This window comes from Panthera tigris, chromosome X (assembly GCF_018350195.1).
Source record: "Panthera tigris isolate Pti1 chromosome X, P.tigris_Pti1_mat1.1, whole genome shotgun sequence".
Lineage (NCBI taxonomy): Eukaryota > Metazoa > Chordata > Mammalia > Carnivora > Felidae > Panthera > Panthera tigris.
Genome location: NC_056677.1, coordinates 76,921,135 through 76,946,692, shown reverse-complemented (window position 1 = coordinate 76,946,692; position 25,558 = coordinate 76,921,135). Strand labels below are relative to the sequence as shown.

The following is a 25,558-nucleotide window of genomic DNA, read 5'->3' as shown; positions in this document are numbered from 1 at the left end:
GGGGATACTACTATCTTTCTCCTAGAATTACTGTGAGGTTTAAAATGAGGTAATGTGTAAAGTATTAGAACATGGGTATATGATATATACATGCTATCTTTAATTTCTTATTTTATGATGTCTCTAAGATATCCAGTTAAGCATTTGGACATGTAAGTTTGAAAAGACAGAGAGAGATGAGATGGACTTATAATTCTGGGGAATCACTAGAATATAGCTGGATGTTAAAGCTAGAGAAACAATTGAGAACATTCATGAGAAAAATAAAATACATATGTATGCATACAAGTGTATATATGTAAATGTACAGATATATGTCTAAACAAAAGTGATAATATAAGAGGGCCAAAGATAGAACAGAGAGAAAAAAAATACCCAAGAAAAAGAGGAGAAACATATGAAAAAGAGACAAAGCAGTTAAAGTAGTCAGAGAGCAAGGAGAGAATGGGGACCATAAAGCCAAAGGCAGTAAAATTTTCAAGGAGGGAGGCGATTAATATTGCCAAATGACGAGGATTAGAAAAAGGCCATTGGATTTTGAAATTAGAAGATCATTGTTGACCTTTTTAACAACTTTGAAAATCCTGAGTTGTAAAAGGAAATTTAGGAAACAGAGAAAATAAGTACAGATGATTCTTTTATTTTATTTTTTTAAAGACACTGGACCCCCAGTATTTTATTTAATTTTTTTTAACGTTTATTTATTTCTGAGACAGAGAGAGACAGAGCATGAACAGGGGAGGGGCAGAGAGAGAGAGAGACACAGAATCTGAAACAGGACCCAGGCTCTGAGGTGTCAGCACAGAGCCCGACGCGGGGCTCGAACTCACGGACTGTGAGATCATAACCTGAGCCGAAGTCAGAAGCTTAACCGACCAAGCCACCCAGGCACCCCCAGATGATTCTTTTAGAGACTGGGACTATGAAATAAAAAAAGGAAGGTGAGAGGTTGGTTCAAAGAACAAGTAAGATCAGAAGTATTGCAGTATGGGTAAGAACTAAGAATGCTACTTAGCTGAAGGGAAGTCAGTGAAGAGAGAGCATATGAAGATATATGACTTACTGTCTCTCTGTTTCTGGAACTATTGCAGATTATGAAAATCCTATCACAAGTACAAAATTTTCCTTTAATTTTTTTTTTAACGTTTATTTATTTATTTTTTTGAGACAGAGACAGAGCATGAACAGGGGAGGGTCAGAGAGAAGGAAACACAGAATCTGAAACAGGCTCCAGGCTCTGAGCTGTCAGCACAGAGCCCGACGCGGGGCTCAAACTCACAGACCGTGAAATCAGGACCTGAGCCAAAGTCGGCCGCTTAACCAACTGAGCCACCCAGGCGCCCCCAAAATTTCCCTTTAAAGATGACCTTGAAAACTTCTATGGGAAGTAAATAACCTGTTTTAAAATTCAAAAAAAGAGAAAAGTGTAGACAATTGTTATTTAAAAATATAATTAGTGCTGTATTTTAACAGAATTACTTCCTGCGACTATAATAACATTTTGAGAAGTCTCAGGGTACTACAGAAATAGAAAATGTAATTCTATTACATTTAAAATACAGCACTAATTATAATTTTTAAACAATAAGTTTAAACTTTTGTGTTTCATTCTGTATTCTGAAAATATTTTTGAAATTTTAGATGAAATTTTTTCATTGACATGAAATAGTTCAAATAAAAAAAAACAATTCACAATTCGTGTAAGAGTGATAGGCTTTGCATATAACAAATTACTAATTTTTGTAGCTCATCAAACTAGGAAATTTCAGGGGCACCTGGATGGCTCAGTTGGTTAAATGTCTGACTCTTGATTTCCACTCAGGTCATGATTTCATGGTTTGTTAATTTTGAGCCCTGTGTCAGGCTCCTCACTGACAGCATGGAGCCTGCTTAGGATTCTCTCTTTCCCTCTCTCTGCCCCTACCTTGTTCATGCTCTCTCTCTCAAAATAAATTTTAAAAACTTAAAAAATATTTTTAAAAAGAAGAAAATGCAGGATACAAATGATTCATCACAAAGACCTGGCTTCAAATTACATCTCCACACTTCAATAGTTGTGTGATTTTGAGTGACTGATTTGAGTAAGTAATGAAAACATTGAATGTATCTAAAACACTTACTTCTCCTATACATACATTGTGGGACAAGTACAAACTCCTATATATGACTGAATGCCAGTGATATTTAGTTAGGTAAGCCCAACTAAAGAAACAAGAACAAAGATTTCAAGAAGTAATCTAAAACGCACAGTTTTCAGGAGAACCTAAGAGGCTTATTTGGTTGAGCATCCAACTCTTGAATTTGGCTCAGGTCATGATCTCACAGTCATGAAATGGAGCCCCAAGTTGGGCTCCATGCTGAGCATGAAGCCTACTTAAGATTCACTCTCTCTCTCCCTCTCCCCTACTTGCTGTGTCTCTAAAAGAAAAAAGTACAGTTTTCAAATCTTTCAAATTTTTTCAAATATTTCAGTAGAGATATTAAAAATTTTGAGAGAGGGGCGCCTGGGTGGCTCAGTCGGTTAAGTGTCCTCCTTCGGCTCAGGTCATGATCTCGCGGTTCATGAGTTTGAGCCCTGCATCAGGCTCCGTGCTCACAGCTTGGAGCCTGGAGCTTGCTTTGGATTCTGTGTCTCCTTCTCTCTCTGCTCCTCCCCTGCTTGCATTCTGTCTCTGTCTCTGTCTCTCTCAAAAATAAATAAACATTTAAAAAAAAACTTAAACAAATTTTGAGAGAATTTTTATATAATGTACAATATATAAGTATATATATTATATGATAAGTATATTATAATATATAATAAGAAGTATATTTTAAAAAGGAAAGCAGTAGAATTAAATATCCCAATTATTTAAAATGTAATACATTGGATATAAAAGGCACACCATAAAAGTTTACCCAAAATGATAATCATAGTTAGAGAAAAAACAACTAACAAAGATCCTTAAATATTTAAAGAGATATTATAGTTTTGTAACACTACAGTATTCTCTTTGGACAAGCCAATTCATCTATCTGCTGTAGTTTCAAACCCTGGCAAAAAAAAAAAAAAAAAGAGATACTAATAATTTATAACACAATAAAAAATAAAAGAATGAGAAAATAAATAGTTTTACATTAGATAAGAAATTTTAACATTTAAACACTCCCTACTAAATAATTTGATAAAATTAAATGTGGAACCATCTTCTCTTTGTTGAATGACACTACAGTAGTTTAAAAATTAATTCAGAAAAAGATCGCCATGGTGCATTAAATGGTAAACAGTGTCTAAAAGAAAGAGATGAGCATCAAAGACCAAAAACCCTGATGTCAAATTCTAAGTCTGCCACTTACAAGCTGTATCAGCATAGATAAGTTATCTAGTCTCAATAAGCCTATTCATCTCATAAACAAAATGGACATGATAATAAGGCCTACACAGCTCAGTTGTTATGAGAATTAAATCAGATAATTTATGTAAATTAAAATTCTTAGTCCATGATCTCACACAATAAATATGGTCAATAAATATGACTTCTCATCACTCAAGAACAAAGTTATCTTTCATAAAATGGGTCTATTCCTGAAACCATCTAAGAAAAAATAGTGAGTTTTGTCATTTTCTAAATAAGACATTTAGTCTTGGTATATACAGGGCTATCAGATAGACCCTGACCAAAGAGTTGTAATTCATCCCCCCTCAACATTCTGGTGAATCAGATATCTGAATGTTGTGTGAATGACATAAAGAGAGATATGCTTAGTTTTCCTAAATTTCTACAATAAGCCCACAGACTTCATCAACTTATGTTAGGATAATAGCATTGTCTGAATTGTTGCCCTATTACACTTGATTATTGCTAAAGCTTTAATTTCAATGGTTTATTTTATTTTTTAATGTTTATTTATTTTGAGAGAGAGAGAGAGAGAGAGCAGGAAAGAGGCAGAGAGAGGAAGAGAGAGAGAATCCCAAGCAGGCTCCGCACTGCCAGCACAGAGCCTGATGCAGGGCTCAAACCCACGAACCGAGAGATCACAACCTGAGCTGAAACCAAGAGTCAGATGTTTAAACAACTGAGCCACCCAAGGACCCCAATGGTTTATTTTCTTATTTACTAACTTTCTTCCAAATATTAATGATAATCATACTCACCATATTATAATAACTTGAAGTAGTTTTCCTAATTTTAAACAAATTGTTACTCTCACAGACAAAATTTCTAGCTTTTATAAATGACCAAGCAACAGGAAGAATTTCATTTTTATGTTCCATTCTATTTAAATACTAGCAAGAATGGAGTTGGCATCATACAAAATGAGTACTTTAAATATAACCCCAGAAGCCATTGAAGACAAAATGAACTCACCTGTAATTGCAAAGCTTCGTGATTTTCTAATCCTTCCACAATAGGTGAAAATCGTTCCCTATTATTTCTTTCTGCTGCTGTAGTTATTGCCCCTAAAAGTTTATCAAGACTACACACACACACACACACACACACACAGAAAAAAAATAGAAATGAGAAATCTATCTTATACATACATTATGATATGGGTTATCTTTCAGTCTTCCCTATTTCCTTTCTAGCACTTGATGTTTATAAAGACCACCACAATTTAAGAGTTGTGTTCCTTCCTATCCACATATTTCTACAAGTCAAATATTGATAGTTATAAATAATTTGGGGCCATCAAAATGAAAATTCAATTAAAAAACTTTAGGAAAATGAATTTTCTAGGTTATAATTTTTAAAAGATCCTTAGTTGATAAACAGTGAAATTAAAAATTTCAGGTTTTGATATTTCATGCGTCAACATGATTATTAATAATCATTTAAGTATAATATGGCATATACAATATTAAAATCTTATAATAAAGTGCTGGAAAGAGCAAATGCATTTAAAAGAATTGAAAACACCAACAATCTTTGAAAATGGGAACAAGAAACAAAAACTAAAAGAGAAAAGCTAGGTAACTAGAAAAGCATCTATAATTACCTAGCACAAGAGAATTATTTACCTGAAGAAAATTATTGGAAACTATCGCTATACAGTGTCTGAATCAAATTAACCTCCCTGGAGTATACTATGCTTATCGAACTATAGTTATAATTATAAAACATATACCAGAATAGGTTATATTATAGGAATTAAATACTGAAAACCCAATTTACAAGAAAAAACATTGTTTACTCATATATAAACGGATTTTTCCATGAAACCTAAGGAAACCTTACTTTTGTATATGTTATTTCATTCTTTGCTCTGAGATAAGACTTAATGCTCTATGATAATATTTTTGGTTAGTGTTTGTCTTTGGTTTCTAAGTACACTAAGCAGCATTAAGCAAGATCTCATTTTATTCTAACATGTATGAAAAAGCCAATGTATTACAATATTCTTAAGTCTTTTCATGGCCCTGTTCTGATTCAAACAGAAATTATTACTGTCACACGAAATGTTCAGAAGAAATATTTTAGTTCATGTCCGTAAGAAGATACTTTATCCTTTATCACAATGGTTCCTTACTAACTGGGCTTGTTAATGACATCAAATATGAAATTTTTCTTCTCAGTCAATATTATTTCCATAGGAAGGTATGATCTAATGTACATTCAGCAATGACTTGTTAAAATTAACACATACATGCTCTCTGAATAATTACAATCTATTTTGTTCTTTCTGTTTAACAGGTTTACTTCACTCTATGCATAACTACTTCATCTTTTCATTTATCATAGGCAAATAAAGTAAAATACCACTTTAAATAAAATCATAGTACAAAATAAAAGCATCTGGTCAATTCAGTGGGTTAAGGAAGTCAAATTTTGTGATAGGCACATGTAGAGGATATTTGTGTATGTGTGTGTATGTATTTAGCCATATTTGCTGATTTTTCCCCACTTTTATAATGATTGCTTTACCTTAAGCTAGATAAAATTCTATTTATTCAATATGAATCCAACTTTGAAGAATTTCCCACTAGAATTCTATTTAAAATCTCTTTCAAAAAATTTTAGGGGTGCTTTGGTGGCTCAGTCGGTTGGACGGCCGACTTCAGCTCAGGTCATGATCTCGTGATCTGTGAGTTCAAGCCCTGCATCGAGCTCTGTGCTGACAGCTCGGAGCCTGGAGCCTGTTTCAGATTCTGTGTCTCCTCTCTCTGTCCCTCCCCCGTTCATGCTCTGTCTCTCTCTGTCTCAAAAATAAATAAACGTTAAAAAAAATTTTTTTAAGTTTTTTTAAATCCTGTATATAAAATAGATATGGTAAATTGCCAGTAAATTATTTTCTACAATTTAATACTATTTTCATGCAAGTAATCTAAAGAAAATCACAAAATATGGGCTTCCTCAAGTACTATTTTCCATGCACTTAATATAGTAATACAGCAATACTTACATGTTCTCTTCTCCAACAATGCAAATAGCAGAAAGTATTTTTACTATTTCAGTCATCATGTTGGGTTGTTTGGGATCAATTGCTCTTGCCAATAGCAAAAGACTCCTTTCATCTCCTAGAATCCTTTGCAATCCAAACTGAAGAAAAAGAAAAAATAAAAACAAGAACCTTCATTCATAATGCCTATGTAATGCATGTTTAATTTAAAAAACAACTTACAGGGTGCCTGGATGGCTCCGTCAGTTAAGTCTCTGGCTCTTGGTTTAGCTCAGGTCAAAATAGCATGTATATAAAGCCCTGCGTCAGGCTCTGCCCTAGAACACTGACAGTGTGGTGCCTGTTTATTTATTTATTTATTTATTTAGAGAGAGAGAGAGAGAGAGCGAGCGAGCGCATGAGTGGGCTAGGGGGAGGGACAGAAAGAGGGAAAAAGAGAATCCCATGAATAGACACTTCTCCAAGGAAGACATCCAGACGGCCAACTGACACATAAAAAAATGTTCAACATCGCTCATCATAGGGAAATACAAATCAAAACCACAATGAGATACCACCTTACATCTGTCAGAATAGCTAACATTAACAACTCAGGCAACAACAGATGTTGGCGAGGATGCGGAGAAAGAGGATCTCTTTTTCATTGCTGGTGGGAATGCAAGCTGGTGCAGCCAGTCTGGAAAACATTATGGAGGTTTCTCAAAAAACTAAAAATAGAACTATCCTATGACCCAGCAATTGCACTACTAGGCATTTATCCACGGGATACAGGTGTGCTGTTTCGAAGGGACACATGCACCCCCACGTTTATAGCAGCACTATCAACAATAGCCAAAGTATCGAAAGAGCCCAAACGCCCATCGATGGATGAATGGATAAAGAAGAAGTGGTATATATATATATATATATATATATATATATATATATATATATATACATACACACACAATGGAGTAGTACTCAGCAATCAAAAAGAATGAAATCTTGCCATTTGCAACTATGTGGATGGAACTGGAGGGTATTATGCTAAGTGAAATTAGTCAGTCAGAGAAAGACAAAAATCATATGACTTCACTCATATGAGGACTTTAAGAGACAAAACAGATGAACATAAGGGAAGGGAAACAAAAATAATATAAAAACAGGGAGGGGGACAAAACAGAGGAGACATAATATGGGGAACAAACTGAGGGTTACTGGAGGGGTTGTGGGAGGGGGGATGGGCTAAATGGGTAAGGGGCATTAAGGAATCTACTCTTGAAATCATTGTTGCACTATATGCTAACTAATTTGGATGAAAATTTTAAAAAATAAAAAATAAAATAAAATAAAATAAAAAGCAACTTATATTGGTCTTCTAAAAACCTGTATCTCCACAATAAGGTTCTATTTAATTACATGAATGTTTTTCAAATGTAGTTGCTTGTCTATGTATTTTTTTTAAATTTGAAATGACTGCATCTTTGGAGTTTTTGCCCCTTGATCAGATATGATTTCCCTTAGCTTGCCTAAAAAATCTATAAAGATTTGGGAGAAATACCTGAATAATAAGTATTTCCTCAACAAAGAAAAACATGTAAAGTACTTACTGATATAATTTTCTAAATAACTCTACTTGTGTCATTGGATCTCCCTGGAGATATCTAGAATTCATGGTTACATTCTCTAATTTGTATAGAAAATAAAATTAAACAAAAGGGGTAAAATGTTGGAAAGTTCTTTTTGTATACTATATGCTGGTTAAAGAAACAATAAACCTCTTCCATACCATCTTCTATCTTCCCCCTTTCAGAAAGCTGTGCTACATTACAAAAGCTATGAACCCAAGGAAATGGTGCCTGGGTTTTGGTAAGTGTCACAGTCAACTAGGCAAAGAAGACACCATTTTCACTAATTTTCTAGGCTTGAATATGAGCACACAAGTGTGTATTATAAGTATGAACAGGTAAAGACATGTTTTAAAAGGTTAAAATTGAAATCTTGCCATTTACAACAATGTGGACAGAACTGGAGGGTATTATGCTAAGCAAAATAAATCAGTCAGAGAAAGACAGATATCATATGACTTCACTCAGATGTGGAATTTGAGAAACTCAACAGATAAACATAGGTGAAGGGAAGGAAAGATAAGATAAAAACAGAGGGAGAGGCAAACCATAAAAGACTTTTAAATACAGAGAACAAACTGAGGGTTGCTGGAGGGGGGTGTAGTGGGGGAGTGGGTTAAATGGGTGAGGGGCATTAAGAAGTACACTTTTAAGGATGAGAACTGGGTATATGTAAGAGATGAATCACTGGGTTCTACTCCCAAAGCAAAGACTACACTGTATGTTAAATAACTTGAAAATAAATTAATAAAAAAATAAATAAATAAAAATAAAGTAATACTAAAAAAAAGTAGATAGACAATGTGAAGTTGCTGGAAGGAAAAAAGAGAACTCATAATTAAAACCTATATGCACACATTTGGCTAAACAGTTAAAAATTGTTAGAATAAATGGGAGCAGGTATATAGATAACCCCAATGGGTTCACTGTTTTACCTTGAATTTTTTACATTAACTTTGGATTTAGTCTTTTGTTTTTTTTAAGCTATGCTGGGATTGGTAACACAGAACACTAAAAATAATAAAGTTATATTGTACAACAAAAAAGAAAAAAGGCTAAAATTGTTTTTCACTATAGTTAGAAGGTATTTTTTTTGATCTTTGTCCCACAAAGTATTTCTCAGATTTCTTATGAAATGTTTGCTTCTCTTTAGTTTAACAGTGGAATCCTACATTTCATTAGATCAAAATTGTTATTTCAAACTAACTTTTAGTTAAGTACCAAACATATGAATATTTTCGTAATTCCTAATTTAACTTCCAAAAGAATTTGGGGGAGAAAGGGGAATATAGCTAAAGCTCTTAAATGTAACTTTACCAGGGGTCATAATAAATAAGAACATACACAGAGACAAGACAGAAAGAAAAAAAAAAAAAAGAAATGGAAGAGACAAGATGAAAAAGAAGCAAAAAAAAAAAAAAAACAAAAACCAGAATGGACAAATATGTATAAAGGTGGCCAGTAGGTACTAAATAGCAAGAAAAATAAATGAAAAACATAGTGTAAAACTAAGAGAACAGTGTTTACTATGCAATTACCAAACTTAAAATAATAGCTTTAAAAATCAAATAGACTGAGGGAAGGAGTTAAGTTGGTGAAATAGGAGGACCTTATGCTTGCCTTATACCTTGAACACAGCTAGATATTATCAAATCATTCTGGGGGCACCTGGGTGGCTCAGTCAGTTAAGCCTCCAACTTCAGCTCAGGTCATGATCTCATGGTTTGTGAGTTTGAGCCCTGGGTTGGACTCTGTGCTGACAGCTCCAAGCCTGGAGCCTGCTTCTGATTCTGTATCTCCCTCTCTCTCTTCTCCTCCCCTAGGCACACTCTATCTCTCTCAAAAATAAATAAACTTAAAAAAAAAAACCATTCTGAACACCCAGGAATTCAATCTGAAGACTGAGAGAACAAACTGCACAACTACAGGGAGAAAAGAGGCCACAACATGGAAGGTAAGAAATGCAGTGATATGATCTGGGGGAAAAAAGAATCATGGGACTACAGAGGAAAGGGAGTCCTAATCCTGGGGTGGGAGGGGGGAGGAAGAGGGAGAGGAAGGGAGAGAGAGAAAGAGAGAGATAAAGCAGCACAGCAGCACGCAGGGCACTGCACAAGAAAAACACTTCCCCAAAGCCACTGGGGAAGTGACTGGGAAAATAATAGAGGTTGATTACCATAAGTTTTACAACAAGTGTACATTAAATCTGAAGCTTTAGAAGTCTGTGCCATTGCCAGGGTCAAGCCTGGCAGGCTTAGCGGTGCTCCTGTGGAGAAGGAAGGCAGAGGCCCAAGAGCAGACACTGTGCTCTGAGAATCCCCTGAATCACGTAGAAGGGACAGTTCCCCTTCTTGGAGGGCATTTGGGAGAGGCAGCACTGCCTGTCAGGAGACAATGGAGCCAGCAGACACCATTGAGCTGCCCCATTTATTAGCATATGGGCAGAAAAACATGCTGAGGAGAGGTAACCTGGATGTCAGTTTTTTTTGCTGTGCTTTACCATGAACTCCAAGCTACTGCACATTCGTGCGGCTGCTTTTCTCAGAAAAACTGCAACCAGCCACAGTGCAGCAAGACCCTCCCCCAGAGATAGCATGGGTCCTTGTCGCACTGGGTCACTAAAATTTGTAGGAGCCGTGAATCCCAGCCACACATCTGAGATAAAAGGAGCGCTGCACCACCACTGGGTCAGCAGACAGTGCAGATACAGGGTGAAGTCAGGGACATGACAGAAGCCTTGGACACAAGAGGGGAGACTGTCTGCTCTTTTGTGAGGGTCAGAACAGTAAGTGATGTAAATGCCCCTCTCAGTGGAAGACAGTGGGCCCACACAATTCTTCACCCCTCCAATAGCACCAACGAACTTCAGAGAGCAGCACAGCACACACAGTGGAGGCTTGAGACACTGAAACCAATCTGTGTCCCCCTGCACTCTGCAGGTGCATTTTTTAATAGGGCAAGTGTGACTGACAGCCAGAGCAGCAGCAGACCTCTCTTTCAAAAGATCAGCACAACCCACCACCCCCGCCACACACACACACACACACACACACACACACACACACACACACACACACACAGCAGGTGTACTGATCCTAGGGTGCTGCAAAGCTTCAGCTCCAGTAAAAATAGGACTAGGAACAGGCTTTCCTAACGCACAAAGGACAGAGACAAGAATAAACGCAAAGACAGAGTAATTCATCCCAAAAGAAAGAAAAAGAGGTCACAGCCAAGGAACTAATCAAAATTGATAAAGTAATGGGAATGAACTAGAATTTAAAACAACAATCATAAGGATACTAGCTGGGCTTGAGAAAAGCATAGAAGAAATCAGAGACCTTTACCAAAGAGATACAAGACCTAAAAACTAGTAAGGTTGAAATAAAAAATGCTATAACTGAAATGCAAAACTGACTGACGTACTGAACAGATGATGGAAGAAGTAAAGGAACAAATAAGTGATTAGAAGATGAAATTATGGAAAATAATGAAGCTGAAAAGGGGGAAAGAAAAATATTGGACCACGAATGTAGACATATGGAACTCAGCAACACTATTAAGTGTAATAACATTGGTATCATAGGAGTCACAGAAGAAGAAGAGAGGGGAAAAGAGGCAGAAGGTTGACTTGAGCAAATTATAGCTGAAAACCTCCCTAATCTCGGTGAGAAAAGACATGCAAATCACAGAGGCACAGAGAATTCCCATCAAAATCAACAAAAGCCAGTCAACACCAAGATATACCATAGTAAAAATTTCAAAATAAAGAGATAAGAAAAGAATGCTGAAAGAGACAAGGGAAAATAAAGCCCTAAACCACAAGGGAAGATAAATCAGGTTCCTGACAGTTCTCTCCACAGAAACCTATCAGGCCAGAAGGGAGTGGCATGATATATTCAACATGCTAAAGTGGAAAAATATCCAGGCAGGAATACTTTGTACAACAAGGCTGTCATTCAGAATAGGAGGGCTAAAGAGTGTCCCAAAGAAACAAAAACTAAAGGAGTATCTGGTCACTAAACCAACCTTGTAAGAAATATTAAAGGAGAATCTTTGAGTGGGAAAGAAAGACCAAAAGCAATAAAGACTATCCAAAGACAGGAACAGAGAAAATCTCCAGAAACACTGGCTTTACAAGTAATACAATGGCACTATATTCATATCTATCAATAAACACTCTCAAAGTAAATTGTTTAATTACTGCAAGCAAAAGACATAGGGCATCAGAATTGATAAAAAGAAAAAAAAAACAAGATTAATCTATCTGGTGACTACAAGAGACACATTTTAGACCTAAAGACAGCTGCAGATTAAAAGTGAGGGGATGGAGAACCATTTGTCATGCTAATGGACATCAAAAGAAAGCCAAAGTATCCATAGTTATACAAGACAAACTAGATTTTAAACCAAAGACTGTAAGAAGAGATAAAGAAGGGCAATATATCATGATAAAACAGCCTATCCAATAAAAAGATCTAACAATTGTAAATATTTATGCCCCCAACATAACACCTACATGTATAAAACAATTAATAACAAACACAAAGAAACTCATTGATAATAATACATTAATAGTAGGGTATTTAACACTCAAACAATGGACAGATCCACTAAGCAGAAAATCAACACGGAATCAATAGCTTTGAATGACTAACTGGACCAGATGGACTTAACAGACATTCGGAACATTTCATCATAGAGCAGCAGAATACACATTTTTATCGAGTGCACATGGAACATTCTGCAGAATAGTTCACACACTGGGTCATAAATCAGGCCTCAACAAGTACAAAAAGATTAACATCATACCATGCATATTTTGTGATCATAATACTATAAAACTTAAAGTCAACCAGAAGAAAAATTTGGAAAGACCACAAATACATGGAAGTTAAAGAACATCCTACTAACAAATGAATGGGTTCACCAGGAAATTAAAGAAGTTATATATATATATATATATATATATATATATATATATATATGTGTGTGTGTGTGTGTGTGTATAAAGAGAGAGAGAGAGAGAGAGAGAGAGAAAGAGAGAGAGAGAGAAAACGAGTGAAAAAAAAACACTATGGTCCAAAACTTTTGGAATGCAGCAAAGCACTCATAAGAGGGAAGTATAGCAATACAGGCCTACATCAAGAAGCCAGAAAGGTCTCAAATATACAACCTAACATTAAATCTAAAAGAGCTAGAAAAGGAAAATAAAATAAAGCCTAAAGCCAGCAAAATAAAGGAAATAACATATTAGAGCAGAAATAAGTGATATAGAAACAACAACAACAAAAAATCAGTGGAACAGATCAATGAAACCAGGAGCTGGTTCTTTGAAAAAATTAATAAAATTGATAAACCCCTAGCCTAACTTATCAAAAAAAAAAAGACAAAGGACCCAAATAAAATCATAAATGAAAGAGGAGATATAACAACAAACACCACAGAAATACAAACAATTATAAGAGAATATTATAAAAATTATATGCCAACAAATTGGGCAATCTGGAAGAAATGGATGAATTCCTAGATACATTTAATCACAAAATCTGAAACAGAAAGAAATAGAAAATTTGAACGGACCAGTAACCAGTAAAGAAATTGAATCAGTAATCAAAAATCTCCCAACAAACAAACGTTCAGGGCCAGGTAGCTTCAAAGTGGAATTCTACCAGATATTGAAAGAAGAGTTAATGCCTATTCTTAAATTGTCACAAAAAATAGAAATGGAAGGAAAATTTCAAAGGTCATTCTATGAGGCCAGCATTACCTTGATTCCAAAAGCAGAAAAACACCACTAAAAAGGAAAATTACAGGTCAAATATCCCTGAGGAACTTAGATAAAAAATTCTCAACAAGATACCAGCAATTCAAATCCAACAGTATATTAAGGAATTATTCACCATGATCAAGTGGGATTTATTCCTGGGCTGCAGGGGTAGTTCCATATTTGTAAATCAATGAACATGATAAAACACATTAATAAAAGAAAGGATACAAACTATATGATCCTCTCAATAGATGTAAATAAAGCATTTGACAAAGTACAGCATCCATTCTTCATAAAAAACCTCAACAAAGTCAGAATAGAGTGAATATACCTCACATCACAAAGGCCATATACAAAAGACCCGTGTCTAATATCTACTGAGAGCTTTTTCTCTAAGGTCCAGAACAAGACAGGGATGTCCACTCTCATCATTGTTATTTGACATAGTACTGTAAGTCCTAGCCTCAGCAATCAGAAAACAAAAGGAAGTAAATGAATCCAGTTCAGCAAGGAAGATGTCAAAATTTCACTATCTGCAGACCACATGATACTCTATGTAGAAAACCTGAAAGACTCTATCAAAAAATTTCTAGAACTGATAAACAAATTCAGGATAGTCGAAGGATATAAAATCAACATAGAGAAATCTGTTGCATTTCTATACACCAATAATGAAGAGGCAGAAAGAGAAATCAAGGAACCAGTCTCATTTACAACTGCACCAAAAACCGTAAGATACGTAGGAATAAACCTAACCAAAGAAGTAAAAAGAAAAAATTGTACTCTGAAAACTATAAAACACCTACGTTATGAAAGAACTTGAAGATGACAAAAGAAATAGAAAGCTATATATGAAGCTATTATAAAGTTATTGTCATCAAGAGAGTATGATACTGACACAAAAACAGACACATAGATCAGTGGAACAGAATAGAAAAGCCAGAAATGGACCTACAACTATATGGTCAACTAATCTTTGACAAAGAAGGAAAGAATAACCAATGGAATAAAGTCTCTTCAACAAATGGTTTTGGGAAAACTGGACAGCAACATGCAGAATAATGAAACTACACTACTTTCTTATACTAAATACAAAAATAAATTCAAAATGGATTAAATACCTAAATGTGAGACAGGAAACCACCAAAATCCTAGAGGAGAACACAGGCAGCAACCTTTTTGACCTCACTCAGAGCAAATTCTTACTAGATATGTCTCTGGATGCAAAGGAAACAAAAGCAAAAATAAACTGTTGGGGCTTCATCAAGATAAAAAGCTTCTATACAGTAAAGGAAACCATCAAAACAAGTAAATAAAAGGCAGCCTAGAGAATGGGAGAAGATATTTGCAAATGACATATCTGACAAAACGTTAGTATCCAAAATCTATAAAATACTTATCAAACTCAACACCCAAAAAACAAGTAATCCTGTGAAGAAATGGGCAGAAGATATGAATAGACACTTGTCCAAAGAAGACATGAATAGATACTTGTCCAAAGAAGACACCAAGATGGTTAACAGACAGAAGAAAAGATGTTCCACATCTCTCATCATCAGGGAGATACAAATCAAAACCATGATGAGATACCACCTCACACCTCCTAGAATGTCTAAGATTAACAACACAAGAAACAACAGGTGTTGATGAGAATGCAGAGAAAGGGGAACCCTCTTGCACTGCTGGTGGGAATGCAAACTTGGTGCAACAACTCTGGAAAACAGTATGGAGTTTCCTCAAAAATTTTAAACTTAGAATTACCCTAAAATCCAGCAATTGCAATATGAGGTATTTACCCAAAGGATACAAAAACGTTGATTTGAAGGGGGGCATGCACCCCCAATGTCTATAGCAGCACTATCAACAATAGTCAAATTATGGAAAGAGCCTAAATGTCCATCGACTGATGAATGGATAAAGAAGAGGTGTTATATATATACAATGGAAGATTACTCAGCCATCAAAAAGAATGAAATATTACCATTTGCAATGACATGGATAGAGCTAGAGTGCATTATGCTAAGCAAAATCAGTCAGAGAAAGATAAATACCATATGATTTCACTCATATGGAATTTAAGAAACAAACCAGATGAACATATGGGAGGGGGGAAAAGAGAGAGCAAAACAAACCATGAGAAACTCTTAAAGATAGAGAATAAACTGAGGGTTGATGGAGGGAGGTGGGTGGCAATGAGCTAGGTGAGTCATGGGTAATGTTGAGGACCCTTGCTATGATGAGCACTAGGTGCTGAGCACTAGGTGTAAGTGATGAATCACTGAATTCTACTCCTGAAACTAATATTGCACTGTATGTTAACCTACTAGAATTTAAATAAAAATGTGAGGAAAAAAGAAATCATCACTCTAAACTTAAGAGCAATATGACAGCAATGGAAGCTAAGAGGCAATGGGTTACCTTTTATCCTATTATGGTCCTATCATTACATGTTTTGTATAAGGGAAAAGAGTTGTTGAAGAAAGCTATCTAAACTTCTTGGGTCCAACAAATGTGAAATTTAAGTCATTTCAGATGCAAGTGTCATGCTTTGACTATGACAATTTATTCCACATGGAGTGGATATAACATATACATATATTTTTATTTTGAATGTGTACTTTACACCTATTGTTTCACATGCCTATAATTTAAAAGATCCACCATTTATTCATTTCCTAAGCATTTATATGCAAGTTATTAAAATGTCCTAACTAAAACTTGACCTTAGTTTAGAATAATCTAAGTCAAACCATCATGTTTTTTAAAACTACCAAACTCCTTAAGTAATAAGTAATTATGTTTTGACATAACAACTAATGCCTTGTGGGAAAAGACTCTACAGGAAATCTCACTACTATGAATTTCTCTAGTTGCTACCCTGATTACAGTTATTTAGTATCCTGGGAAGCCGTGAGAGTTGACAATGCGAGTCAATAAGAATTTAAAACTAAGGGTTCTACAACTAATTTTACAGATGAGGGGATTGACAGCCAGAGAATTCAAATGATTTTTTAAATGCCACTCAACTTATTGGTAAATCATGTACTATATCTCCCAATTTCTAGTACTGTTTTTGTTCTATTATTTCTTTGTTTCTCTCAATTGAATAAAGAGATTCATCTTGATTTGTAGAGATGCAAGGTTCATTAGTGCTGTCTTGTTAAGAGACTAGAATCTGCACAAATGTGTTGCAAAACAGTAAGGGTACAAAAGTTGAGAAATTCTGTATTAATGCTGATAGAAATCTTTCTGAAAGAGACTTCCAGGAACAGCACAATTAGTATAGTCTATACAGCAGTCTTATGTCAACTAGCAAGTATCTTCTACACATGTCAGATGTTCTTTCCTGTTAACATGTGTGCATAATATATACATATATAATCATATATAATCCCATATGTTTAAGAAAGACTACAGATTAAAGAATCTTATAGCATTAGTTATTAATAGCTATACATTTATATTATAGTAATAGCTACACATTTGTGCAGTTTTTGGTTACTGTTATAATTATTTCTATTAAATATCTTGAGATTATCAAAAACACCATCTAAAGAGAATTATACAATTAATTAATTAGTGGTATTTTACTTATAGGAATATAGAGCAAATCTAATACAGTAACAAAAAAGTTTATAGAAAAAATAACTATAACTTCATAACCTGTACAAAGATTACTGTTACAAAAAAAAAAACCCTTGTCTAGAATTTGTAAAGTCCCTCATATTGCAACTGCTATATATATACAAAAAAACCTTCCTATCTTCCTAAAATGTCTTCTATGTATATTAACTCATTGACATTAATTGAACAAAGAAGAGAAATCTTCACCATTGCAAACAAGTTCTTTTTTGCTGGTTCTTAGCACACAAGTCAAACCATACTTTTGGATTTTCCTTTTCAATGGAATAAAAATTCTGTAAAAACTGGTATTCAACACACAGCATTTAACCATAAAAGAAAAAAATATTATATAATTTGGGAACAGATTTATGTTTCCATAATTGTAAAAAACTACCAGTAAATATTTTGTGAGGCAAAGTATATTTTTAAATATATTTCAATGAAGCTTATTATGATTTGCACCATAAAGACCCTTTGACAACTGAATAAGCACCTACTATTTTGTCAGTTTCATACTTCCATATACTGTTGGGCAAGTTCTCACCTTTTGTCACAGGCAGAAATAAATACTACTTACCTTATTATTCATGAATGCTTTGAGGCACTGAATAAGTTTATACTGATTCTTCTTGTCTATGTTTTCTTGCCTGAATAAAGGGTAAGTAAACAGGTTACACTGTGCTCAAAAATTTCTGCTTTGGTGATTTTTTTTCATGTTTATTCTTACTGTTTCTTGTCCAGAAGCTTTTCCAGCACATCCAATAAGAGTCCAAGACCTTCATGGCTAAAGTTGTTAACCCAGCTATAAAATGATCAAAAAAATGTGTATAAATAATTTATATATTTAAAACATTAAATATCCAAAACGAAATTTTGATTTTTAAATCTGATAATCCTGTCTTTATAACACTTGTCATTTTTTTTCCTACTTCCATTGCTATAAGTATTGACTCTATGAAGATGATTCAGAGACCTTTACCTCAATGCCAGACTTCTCTTCACATTTTAGATTGCCTATTCCACAGCAATGCCTTGGTTGTTTCACCAGCATCAGATACTGTAGTCGGCATATATAAGCCAAATTGATCTTCCCCTGTATCTCTGTTACCCTAAATCAACTCTTCTTCCACTCTTCCATACTCTGTTAATAACACTGCTATTCTTTGAATCCTTCAAACTTGAAATACTGGCATAATTTTTTGATCTCCATCTCTTTCACCTTTGTATTTATTCTTTTCATTCATTCTACAAATATTTATTGAGTACCTACTAAGCACCAGGCATGTTCTGGGCGATAGAGATATAACAGGCAACAAAACTAAGCCTTTACCCTCATGTAGCTTACTATCAAAAAAGAAGGAGACATGATAAACAGATAAACAAGTATATAATAAAATGTCAGTAGTTTGGAGCTATGAAGAAAAATAAACTTTGGTAAAAGGAATAATGAATGCCAGGATGTGATTTATTTTTAAATATTTTTTAATGTTTTTATTTATTTTTGAGAGACACAGAATGCAAATGTTTCATATGCACTGCCATCAAGCTATAAAGCATTTATTTATTTATTTATATTTAATTTTTTTTTTCAGCTGTACCAATATTTTTATTTCCTTTCATGCAATGCCACATTGAAAGGCATTAGATGGGCCTGTTTATAGAGCCTGGGAAACAAATCTGTGTGCCTTAAGTTCAGAAAAACAAAAGCATCTCACACTTAAAGCAAAGAGAACACAGAGAACGGGATGGTGTGCCTCCTTCTCAGAACAAGTCCTTGCTCTTGGCACCTGATAGATGCTTGATGACAAAGCCCATCTAAATCCAAAACATTTATCAGAGAAATGTCACATGTCCTGACATTTATGCAAATTAAATAATCTTCCCATGGTTCCAAGGTTTTTTTTTGTTTGTTTTGTTTTGTTTTGTTTTCATATTTTATTTTTTTTTATTTTTTAATATATGAAATTTACTGTCAAATTGGTTTCCATACAACACCCAGTGCTCATCCCAAAAGGTGCCCTCCTCAATACCCATCACCCACCCTGCCCTCCCTCCCACCCCCCATCAACCCTCAGTTTGTTCTCAGTTTTTAACAGTCTCTAATGCTTTGGCTCTCTCCCACTCTAACCTCTTTTTTTTTTTTTTTCCTTCCCCTCCCCCATGGGTTTCTGTTATGTTTCTCAGGATCCACATAAGAGTGAAACCATATGGTATCTGTCTTTCTCTGTATGGCTTATTTCACTTAGCATCACACTCTCCAGTTCCATCCATGTTGCTACAAAAGGCCATATTTCATTTTTTCTCATTGCCACGTAGTATTCCATTGTGTATATAAACCACAATTTCTTTATCCATTCATCAGTTGATGGACATTTAGGCTCTTTCCATAATTTGGCTATTGTTGAGAGTGCCGCTATAAACATTGGGGTACAGGTGCCCCTATGCATCAGTACTCCTGTATCCCTTGGATAAATTCCTAGCAGTGCTATTGCTGGGTCATAGGGTAGGTCTATTTTTAATTTTCTGAGGAACCTCCACACTGTTTTCCAGAGCGGCTGCACCAATTTGCATTCCCACCAACAGTGCAAGAGGGTTCCTGTTTCTCCACATCCTCTCCAGCATCTATAGTCTCCTGATTTCTTCATTTTGGCCACTCTGACTGGCGTGAGGTGGTATCTGAGTGTGGTTTTGATTTGTATTTCCCTGATAAGGAGCGACGTTGAACATCTTTTCATGTGCCTGTTGGCCATCCGGATGTCTTCTTTAGAGAAGTGTCTATTCATGTTTTCTGCCCATTTCTTCACTGGGTTATTTGTTTTTCGGGTGTGGAGTTTGATGAGCTCTTTATAGATTTTGGATATTAGCCCTTTGTCCGATGTGTCATTTGCAAATATCTTTTCCCATTCCGTTGGTTGCCTTTTAGTTTTGTTGGTTGTTTCCTTTGCTGTGCAGAAGCTTTTTATCTTCATAAGGTCCCAGTAATTCACTTTTGCTTTTAATTCCCTTGCCTTTGGGGATGTGCCGAGTAAGAGATTGCTACGGCTGAGGTCAGAGAGGTCTTTTCCTGCTTTCTCCTCTAAGGTTTTGATGGATTCCTGTCTCACATTCAGGTCCTTTATCCATTTTGAGTTTATTTTTGTGAATGGTGTGAGAAAGTGGTCTAGTTTCAGCCTTCTGCATGTTGCTGTCCAGTTCTCCCAGCACCATTTGTGAAAGAGACTGTCTTTTTTCCATTGGATGTTCTTTCCTGCTTTGTCAAAGATGAGTTGGCCATACGTTTGTGGGTCTAGTTCTGGGGTTTCTATTCTATTCCATTGGTCTATGTGTCTGTTTTTATGCCAATACCATGCTGTCTTGATGATGACAGCTTTGTAGTAGAGGCTAAAGTCTGGGATTGTGATGCCTCCTGCTTTGGTCTTCTTCTTCAAAATTACTTTGGCTATTCGGGGCCTTTTGTGGTTCCATATGAATTTTAGGATTGCTTGTTCTAGTTTCGAGAAGAATGCTGGTGCAATTTTGATTGGGATTGCATTGAATGTGTAGATAGCTTTGGGTAGTATTGACATTTTGACAATATTTATTCTTCCAATCCATGAGCAGGGAATGTCTTTCCATTTCTTTATATCTTCTTCAATTACCTGCATAAGCTTTCTATAGTTTTCAGCCTACAGATCTTTTACACCTTTGGTTAGATTTATTCCTAGGTATTTTATGCTTCTTGGTGCAATTGTGAATGGGATCAGTTTCTTCATTTGTCTTTCTGTTGCTTCATTGTTAGTGTATAAGAATGCAACTGATTTCTGCACGTTGATTTTGTATCCTGCAACTTTGCTGAATTCATGTATCAGTTCTAGCAGACTTTTGGTGGAGTCTATCGGATTTTCCATGTATAATATCATGTCATCTGCAAAAAGCGAAAGCTTGACTTCATCTTTGCCAATTTTGATGCCTTTGATTTCCTTTTGTTGTCTGATTGTTGATGCTAGAACTTCCAGCACTATATTAAACAACAGCGGTGACAGTGGGCATCCCTGTCGTGTTCCTGATCTCAGGGAAAAAGCTCTCAGTTTTTCCCCGTTGAGGATGATGTTAGCTGTGGGCTTTTCATAAATGGCCTTTATGATCTTTAAGTATGTTCCTTCTATCCCGACTTTCTCAAGGGTTTTTATTAAGAAAGGGTGCTGGATTTTGTCAAAGGCCTTTTCTGCATCGATTGACAGGATCATATGGTTCTTCTCTTTTTTTTTGTTAATGTGATGTATCACGTTGATCGATTTGTGAATGTTGAACCAGCCCTGCATCCCAGGAATGAATCCCACTTGATTATGGTGAATAATTCTTTTTATATGCTGTTGAATTCGATTTGCTAGTATCTTATTGAGAATTTTTGCATCCATATTCATCAGGGATATTGGCCTGTAGTTCTCTTTTTTTACTGGGTCTCTGTCTGGTTTAGGAATCAAAGTAATACTGGCTTCATAGAATGAGTCTGGAAGTTTTCCTTCCCTTTCTATTTCTTGGAATAGCTTGAGAAGGATAGGTATTATCTCTGCTTTAAATGTCTGGTAGAACTCCCCTGGGAAGCCATCTGGTCCTGGACTCTTATTTGTTGGGAGATTTTTGATAACCGATTCAATTTCTTCGCTGGTTATGGGTCTGTTCAAGCTTTCTAGTTCCTCCTGATTGAGTTTTGGAAGAGTGTGGGTGTTTAGAAATTTGTCCATTTCTTCCAGGTTGTCCAATTTGCTGGCATATAATTTTTCATAGTATTCCCTGATAATTGTTTGTATCTCTGAGGGATTGGTTGTAATCATTCCATTTTCATTCATGATTTTATCTATTTGGGTCATCTCCCTTTTCTTTTTGAGAAGCCTGGCTAGAGGTTTGTCAATTTTGTTTATTTTTTCAAAAAACCAACTCTTGGTTTCGTTGATCTGCTCTACAGTTTTTTTAGATTCTATATTGTTTATTTCTGCTCTGATCTTTATGATTTCTCTTCTTCTGCTGGGTTTAGGCTGCCTTTGCTGTTCTGCTTCTATTTCCTTTAGGTGTGCTGTTAGATTTTGTATTTGGGATTTTTCTTGTTTCTTGAGATAGGCCTGGATTGCGATGTATTTTCCTCTCAGGACTGCCTTCGCTGCATCCCAAAGCGTTTGGATTGTTGTATTTTCATTTTCGTTTGTTTCCATATATTTTTTAATTTCTTCTCTAATTGCCTGGTTGACCCACTCATTCGTTAGTAGGGTGTTCTTTAACCTCCATGCTTTTGGAGGTTTTCCAGACTTTTTCCTGTGGTTGATTTCAAGCTTCATAGCATTGTGGTCTGAAAGTATGCATGGTATAATTTCAATTCTTGTAAACTTATGAAGGGCTGTTTTGTGACCCAGTATATGATCTATCTTGGAGAATGTTCCATGTGCACTCGAGAAGAAAGTATATTCTGTTGCTTTGGGATGCAGAGTTCTAAATATATCTGTCAAGTCCATCTGATCCAATGTATCATTCAGGGCCCTTGTTTCTTTATTGACTGTGTGTCTAGATGATCTATCCATTTCTGTAAGTGGGGTGTTAAAGTCCCCTGCAATGACCACATTCTTATCAATAAGGTTGCTTATGTTTATGAGTAATTGTTTTATATATCTGGGGGCTCGGGTATTTGGCGCATAGACATTTATAATAGTTAGCTCTTCCTGGTGGATAGACCCTGTGATTATTATATAATGCCCTTTTTCATCTCTTGTTACGGCCTTTAATTTAAAGTCTAGTTTGTCTGATGTAAGTATGGCTACTCCAGCTTTCTTTTGGCTTCCAGGAGCATGATAAATAGTTCTCCATCCCCTCACTCTCAATCTAAAGGTGTCCTCAGATCTAAGATGAGTCTCTTGTAGACAGCAAATAGATGGGTCTTGTTTTTTTATCCATTCTGATACCCTGATACCCTATGTCTTTTAGTTGGCGCATTTAATCCATTTACATTCAGTGTTATTATAGAAAGATATGGGTTTAGAGTCATTGTGATGTCTGTATGTTTTATGCTTGTAGTGATGTCTCTGGTACTTTGTCTCACAGGATCCCCCTTAGGATCTCTTGTAGGGCTGGTTTCGTGGTGACAAATTCCTTCAGTTTTTGTTTGTTTGGGAAGACCTTTATCCCTCCTTCTATTCTAAATGACAGACTTGCTGGATAAAGGATTCTCGGCTGCATATTTTTTCTGTTTAGCACACTGAAGATATCGTGCCAAGCCTTTCTGGCCTGCCAAGTTTCAAAGGAGAGATCAGTCCCGAGTCTTATAGGTCTCCCTTTATATGTGAGGGCACGTTTATCCCTTGCTGCTTTCAGAATTTTCTCTTTATCCTTGTATTTTGCCAGTTTCACTATGATATGTCGTGCAGAAGATCGATTCAAGTTACGTCTGAAGGGAGTTCTCTGTGCCTCTTGGATTTCAATGCCTTTTTCCTTCCCCAGTTCAGGGAAGTTCTCAGCTATAATTTCTTCAAGTACCCCTTCAGCACCTTTCCCTCTCTCTTCCTCCTCTGGGATACCAATTATGCGTATATTATTTTTTTTTAGTGTATCACTTAGTTCTCTAATTTTCCCCTCATACTCCTGGATTTTTTTATCTCTCTTTCTTTCAGCTTCCTCTTTCTCCATAACTTTATCTTCTAGTTCACCTATTCTCTCCTCTGCCTCTTCAAGCCGAGCCATCGTGGTTTCCATTTTGTTTTGCATTTCGTTTAAAGCGTTTTTCAACTCCTCGTGACTGTTCCTTAGTCCCTCGATCTTTGTGGCAAGAGATTCTCTGCTGTCCTGTATACTGTTTTCAAGCCCAGCGATTAATTTTATGACTATTATTCTAAATTCACTTTCTGTTATATTATTTAAATCCTTTTTGATCAGTTCATTAGCTGTTGTTATTTCCTGGAGATTCTTCTGAGGGGAATTCTTCCGTTTGGTCATTTTGGAGAGTCCCTGGCGTGGTGAGGACCTGCAGTGCACTTCCCCTGTGCCTCTTCCGTGGGCCTCTAGTCTGCGCTTGACTCCGGAGACTCCCTTCTGCTAATCCTCTGGCGGTTTTCTGGGTTCTTTAGGCAGGTGTAGGTGGAATCTAAGTGATCGGCAGGACGCGCTGTGAGCCCCGCGTCCTCCTACGCTGCCATCTTCCGGAACTCCTTTTCCAGGGCCTCTCTGTCAAGTAGTTCCCGCACAGCTAGAAGCTTGATGTCTTTGCTGAGAGTCTTGGTTCCCTGTAAAACTTCAACCTCTGGTTTCTAGAGTCAGCTTCAGATGTGCGGGGATCTGGCTGGTCTCTGGATATCTGTCCCTCTGAATTATGAAGGGGAGAAAACCCCCTCTATCTAACAATTAATGTTTGCTGCTGGGTGTCCGTTCTACGAACTGCAGCTAAAAAGTTAAGCCCCTTAAAAGTAACCTATTTATATTTAATTTTTAATATTTATTTCTCTTGGAGAGAGAGAGACTGAGTATGAGCGGGGGAGGGGCAGAGAGAGAGGGAGACACAGAATCCGAAGCAGGCTCCAGGCTCTGAGCTGTCAGCACAGAGCCTGCGTGGGACTTGAACCCACAAACCGTGAGATCATGACCTGAGCCAAAGTCGGATGCTTAACTGACTGAGCCACCCAGGCACCCAGGATGTGATTTTTTTAATGTGTTGTCAGGGAAAGATTGTTTGATTAGGTGGCATTTGAGCAGAGTCTTCAAAGAAGTGAGGACTTTTACAGTAGAAGGATGAAGGACAAATCAAGTCCTGAGGAGGTAGCTAGTATGCTTTGAGTATTCCAGGAATTGTGAGGATACCCGTGTGGCTGCAGCTGAATAAGAAGTCTTGGAAGAATGGCAGCAAATGAAGTCCCATGTGTGATAAAAGGCTGGAAGACTGATCATGTACAGCTTGGTTTGACTTTCTGTCATCCAGTCATGAATATGCTACTTGTAGAATGACTCCCACATATTTCCCCTCCCCTCCTTTTCATTGTGTCTGATAACATTCTAGTTTAGCCCTAGTTACCTTTTCTTTAATGTGACAGGAGTCTCCCAACTAGGGTCTCTGCAGCATCATTCTTTTATTCAGTTTACAAAATGCAAGATTAGATTGCACTTAACCAGCAGTCATATGTCCAAAAATTTCCTCTGTACTACCCAACACATTTCAAGTCCCTTG

At 36.1% G+C, this 25,558-nt stretch overlaps 1 protein-coding gene across 4 annotated transcripts in view; it reads right to left on the bottom strand.

Annotated features, from left to right (window-relative positions):
• The window catches only part of DIAPH2 (diaphanous related formin 2), a 982,724-nt gene that overhangs the window by 718,137 nt on the left and 239,029 nt on the right, over positions 1-25,558 (bottom strand). For all 4 annotated transcript variants that reach the window (XM_042974379.1, XM_042974380.1, XM_042974381.1 and 1 more), the window contains 4 exons: positions 18,107-18,181; positions 17,957-18,026; positions 6,385-6,521; positions 4,350-4,458 (listed from right to left, as the gene is read on the bottom strand). In XM_042974379.1, the coding sequence (XP_042830313.1) occupies positions 4,350-4,458; positions 6,385-6,521; positions 17,957-18,026; positions 18,107-18,181 (391 nt within the window). The remainder of the gene's footprint in view (positions 1-4,349; positions 4,459-6,384; positions 6,522-17,956; positions 18,027-18,106; positions 18,182-25,558) is intronic.